The 4,835-nt window shown below is 44.1% G+C and overlaps 1 protein-coding gene and 1 non-coding gene across 2 annotated transcripts in view; both read left to right on the top strand.

Moving 5' to 3' along the window:
* Nucleotides 1-1,807: 1,807 nt before the first annotated feature.
* LOC134019515 (uncharacterized) overlaps nt 1,808-4,835 on the top strand; it is a 4,463-nt gene continuing 1,435 nt past the window's right edge. The window contains exons 1-2 of the mRNA XM_062460475.1: nt 1,808-1,811; nt 4,510-4,758. Coding sequence (XP_062316459.1) covers nt 1,808-1,811; nt 4,510-4,758 — 253 coding nt within the window. The remainder of the gene's footprint in view (nt 1,812-4,509; nt 4,759-4,835) is intronic.
* On the top strand, nt 4,053-4,206 carry LOC134019685 (5.8S ribosomal RNA). The gene has a single exon (XR_009930107.1). It is a non-coding gene; the product is annotated as a 5.8S ribosomal RNA (ribosomal RNA).

Genomic DNA, 4,835 nt, shown 5'->3' with positions numbered 1-4,835 from the left:
GTCTTTGGGGCAGTGTGATCTGTCTGTTCCTTCTCTATATTTGACCTGTGTTAGCAATCTTCTTTGCATTTGACAGTGCCTGTATTAAATATACCTGTATTTGGTGCAATGTTTGCACTGAGAGTCCCAACTAAATCTGTCTTTGGATTGTTGCGATCAGTACCCTAACAATGGCATTGGCTTGTCCTTATAACAGAGTAAGTGCTACTTGTTGGGGTAGTCTTCTGTGACTTTTACATCTGTTATTCATACACATTTTGTTTGTCATGTGCTTCTAAATTCCACTATTATATTACTTTAAATTGAAGCCTTGATTGATTTCAATGTTCTTCACTGCTTGTCTTTGGGGCAGTGTGATCTGTCTGTTCCTTCTCTATATTTGACCTGTGTTAGCAATCTTCTTTGCATTTGACACTGCCTGTAGTAAATATACCTGCATTTAGGTGCAATGTGTGCACTGAGAGTTCCAACTAAATCTGTCTTTGGATTGTTGCGATCGGTACCCTAACAATGGCATTGGCTTGTCCTTATAACAGAGTAAGTGCTACTTGTTGGGGTAGTCTTCAGTGACTTTTACATCTGTTATTCATACACATTGTGTTTATCATGTGCTTCTAAATTCCACTTTTACGTTGCTTTAAATTGAAGCCTTGATTGATTTCAATGTTCTTCACTGCTTGTCTTTGAGGCAGTGTGATCTGTCTGTTCCTTCTCTATATTTGACCTGTGTTAGCAATCTTCTTTGCATTTGACACTGCCTGTAGTAAATATACCTGCATTTAGGTGCAATGTTTGCACTGAGAGTACCAACTAAATCTGTCTTTGGATTGTTGCGATCGGTACCCTGACAATAGCATTGGCTTGTCCTTATAACAGAGTAAGTGCTACTTGTTGGGGTAGTCTTCAGTGACTTTTACATCTTTTATTCATACACATTCTGTTTGTCATGTGCTTCTAAATTCCACTATTATATTACTTTAAATTGAAGCCTTGATTGATTTCAATGTTCTTCACGGCTTGTCTTTCGGGCAGTGTGATCTGTCTGTTCCTTCTCTATATTTGACCTGTGTTAGCAATCTTCTTTGCATTTGACAGTGCCTGTATTAAATATACCTGTATTTGGTGCAATGTTTGCACTGAGAGTCCCAACTAAATCTGTCTTTGGATTGTTGCGATCAGTACCCTAACAATGGCATTGGCTTGTCCTTATAACAGAGTAAGTGCTACTCGTTGGGGTAGTCTTCTGTGACTTTTACATCTGTTATTCATACACATTTTGTTTGTCATGTGCTTCTAAATTCCACTATTATATTACTTTAAATTGAAGCCTTGATTGATTTCAATGTTCTTCACTGCTTGTCTTTGGGGCAGTGTGATCTGTCTGTTCCTTCTCTATATTTGACCTGTGTTAGCAATCTTCTTTGCATTTGACACTGCCTGTAGTAAATATACCTGCATTTAGGTGCAATGTGTGCACTGAGAGTTCCAACTAAATCTGTCTTTGGATTGTTGCGATCAGTACCCTAACAATGGCATTGGCTTGTCCTTATAACAGAGTAAGTGCTACTCGTTGGGGTAGTCTTCTGTGACTTTTACATCTGTTATTCATACACATTTTGTTTGTCATGTGCTTCTAAATTCCACTATTATATTACTTTAAATTGAAGCCTTGATTGATTTCAATGTTCTTCACTGCTTGTCTTTGGGGCAGTGTGATCTGTCTGTTCCTTCTCTATATTTGACCTGTGTTAGCAATCTTCTTTGCATTTGACACTGCCTGTAGTAAATATACCTGCATTTAGGTGCAATGTGTGCACTGAGAGTTCCAACTAAATCTGTCTTTGGATTGTTGCGATCGGTACCCTAACAATGGCATTGGCTTGTCCTTATAACAGAGTAAGTGCTACTTGTTGGGGTAGTCTTCAGTGACTTTTACATCTGTTATTCATACACATTGTGTTTATCATGTGCTTCTAAATTCCACTTTTACGTTGCTTTAAATTGAAGCCTTGATTGATTTCAATGTTCTTCACTGCTTGTCTTTGAGGCAGTGTGATCTGTCTGTTCCTTCTCTATATTTGACCTGTGTTAGCAATCTTCTTTGCATTTGACACTGCCTGTAGTAAATATACCTGCATTTAGGTGCAATGTTTGCACTGAGAGTCCCAACTAAATCTGTCTTTGGATTGTTGCGATCGGTACCCTGACAATGGCTATGGCTTGTCCTTATAACAGAGTAAGTGCTACTTGTTGGGGTAGTCTTCAGTGACTTTTACATCTGTTATTCATACACATTCTGTTTGTCATGTGCTTCTAAATTCCACTATTATATTACTTTAAATTGAAGCCTTGATTGATTTCAATGTTCTTCACGGCTTGTCTTTCGGGCAGTGTGATCTGTCTGTTCCTTCTCTATATTTGACCTGTGTTAGCAATCTTCTTTGCATTTGACAGTGCCTGTATTAAATATACCTGTATTTGGTGCAATGTTTGCACTGAGAGTCCCAACTAAATCTGTCTTTGGATTGTTGCGATCAGTACCCTAACAATGGCATTGGCTTGTCCTTATAACAGAGTAAGTGCTACTTGTTGGGGTAGTCTTCTGTGACTTTTACATCTGTTATTTATACACATTGTGTTTGTCATGGCCCACTAAATCCCACACTTACATTACCTTGAAGTGAAGCGTTGATTGATTTCAATGTTCACAAGTGCTTCTCTTTGGGGTAGTGTGATCTGTGTCTGTTCTTTCTCTATAATTTACTCTGGTCAATTTCCTCCGTATCAAGTTCATTGAGAATTATCCTTGAACTTGAGTGACTCTCTTTCCTCTAATCACAGAAAGTGCTATTAAGTTGGGGTATTATTCTTCAACGGATGGCAACTAATTTGATATGATATGACTGTGGGAATGACCAGAATGGCTCCCGTTACAAGATACATTTCTGATGTTCTTTTTCTGAAGTTAATTGAACTTTGTTAGAGTATCAAGTTATTGGGAACCACACATTGCCTGCATGCTCTATTACGTTTGCATGTAATTACAATAGGTTACAATAGTTGTCTAGAAACTCTATATAGAATGAGTGCTGTATGAAGTTTGCTTGTCTGTAACTGCTGTTTTTGCATCGGAAAAGACTCAAGTCTAGTAGACCATTCAAATAATTGGGCCTTTAAGGCAGAGAACCAAAACTCCTCTCAATCCTAATGTTTTGAATGTGTGAAATAGTTTCTCTTGATTAAAATGACGAACCTTGGGTAAAGGCAGAGCACTTGTCTAGCTTAAGTACCTGAGTCGTTCACAGCACAGCATTTACTGACGAGGGAGTGGTTGTGGTTGCTGAACATGAAACAATCTTAAGTTCTTCCTGGGAATTGAGGGCAGCTCCTTGTTCTAAGAAATACTCAGGAACATGTCTCTAGAGGACAATGGACTTCATGGAATCAACAGTAAGGGATCATTTGGTGGGCAGGTCATGTACATGTCTTTAAAATGTGTTGGGATCAGTACCCTAACAATGGCATTGGCTTGTCCTTATAACAGAGTAAGTGCTACTTGTTGGGGTAGTCTTCTGTGACTTTTACATCTGTTATTAAAACACAAAAAAGCAAAAATGCCCCTTGCAAGCAGCCCGACGGGGTGGGTGCGAGGCGCGGAGCGGTCCGCGTCCCCGCCACTCCTGGGCCTTTCCCCGGGTAGCGTAACGCCCGTGGGTGCTGTGGTCGCCCCAGAGCCCCGTCTCGACCGCTCAGCGGTGGACCGAGCGGGCTCGACTTTCGGAACACCCCCCCAAGACACCGTGCGGCGGGTCGCCTCTCCGGAGGCGGTCCGTTCGCGCACCTTCGGGTACCCAGTCAACCGCGTCCGCTGCCCGTCCCGGGGAGCGGCCGGGGGTTCAATGTCTCCCCCGGGAGCGCCCGGAGGGTCTGGTCAAACAACCAACCTCTTTCTTACATGAAACACGGACTTGAACAAAGCCCCCGGTTCTCTGCCTCGACGTGTCGCAGGCGGAGACCGGGGGATAAACAACCCAAAAATAACCAAAGAGTACAACTCTTAGCGGTGGATCACTCGGCTCATGCGTCGATGAAGAACGCAGCTAGCTGCGAGAACTAATGTGAATTGCAGGACACATTGATCATCGACACTTCGAACGCACCTTGCGGCCCCGGGTTCCTCCAGGGGCTACGCCTGTCTGAGGGTCGCTTTGCCATCAATCGGAAATCTGTTTCCGCGGCCTCCGGGTCTCCGTCCCCCTAAGTGCAGACTGACGCGGGACATGTGGCGTACAGAAGCCCGCTATGCCCGGTGCCGCTCGGGGGCCTGAGTCCTTCTGATCGAGGCTCAGCCCGTGGACGGTGTGAGGCCGGTAACGGCCCTCGGCGCTCCGGGGTACGGTCTTCTCGGAGTCGGGTTGTTTGTGAATGCAGCCCAAAGCGGGTGGTAAACTCCATCTAAGGCTAAATACCGGCATGAGACCGATAGTCGACAAGTACCGTAAGGGAAAGTTGAAAAGAACTTTGAAGAGAGAGTTCAAGAGGGCGTGAAACCGTTGAGAGGTAAACGGGTTGGGTCCGCGCAGTCTGCCCGGGGGATTCAACTCGGCGGGTCAGGGTCGGCCGTTCCGGTGTGTGGGGATCCCCTCGTGGGACTCCGCCCCGGTCGGGCTCGGCCCCCGTCGGGCGCATTTCCCCCGTCGGTGGTGCGCCGCGACCGGCTCTGGGTCGGCCTAGAAGGGCTGGGGGCGAAGAAACCATCTACAGAATGGCGGATTACATTGTAAATTTTTTCTAAAAGAAACAAAATGTGTACAGAAACAATAAAACCTCCAAAT

Source organism: Osmerus eperlanus, chromosome 4 (assembly GCF_963692335.1).
Source record: "Osmerus eperlanus chromosome 4, fOsmEpe2.1, whole genome shotgun sequence".
Lineage (NCBI taxonomy): Eukaryota > Metazoa > Chordata > Actinopteri > Osmeriformes > Osmeridae > Osmerus > Osmerus eperlanus.
The sequence above is the reverse complement of the archived record's forward strand: the minus strand, read 5'-3'. Positions and strand labels throughout refer to the sequence as shown.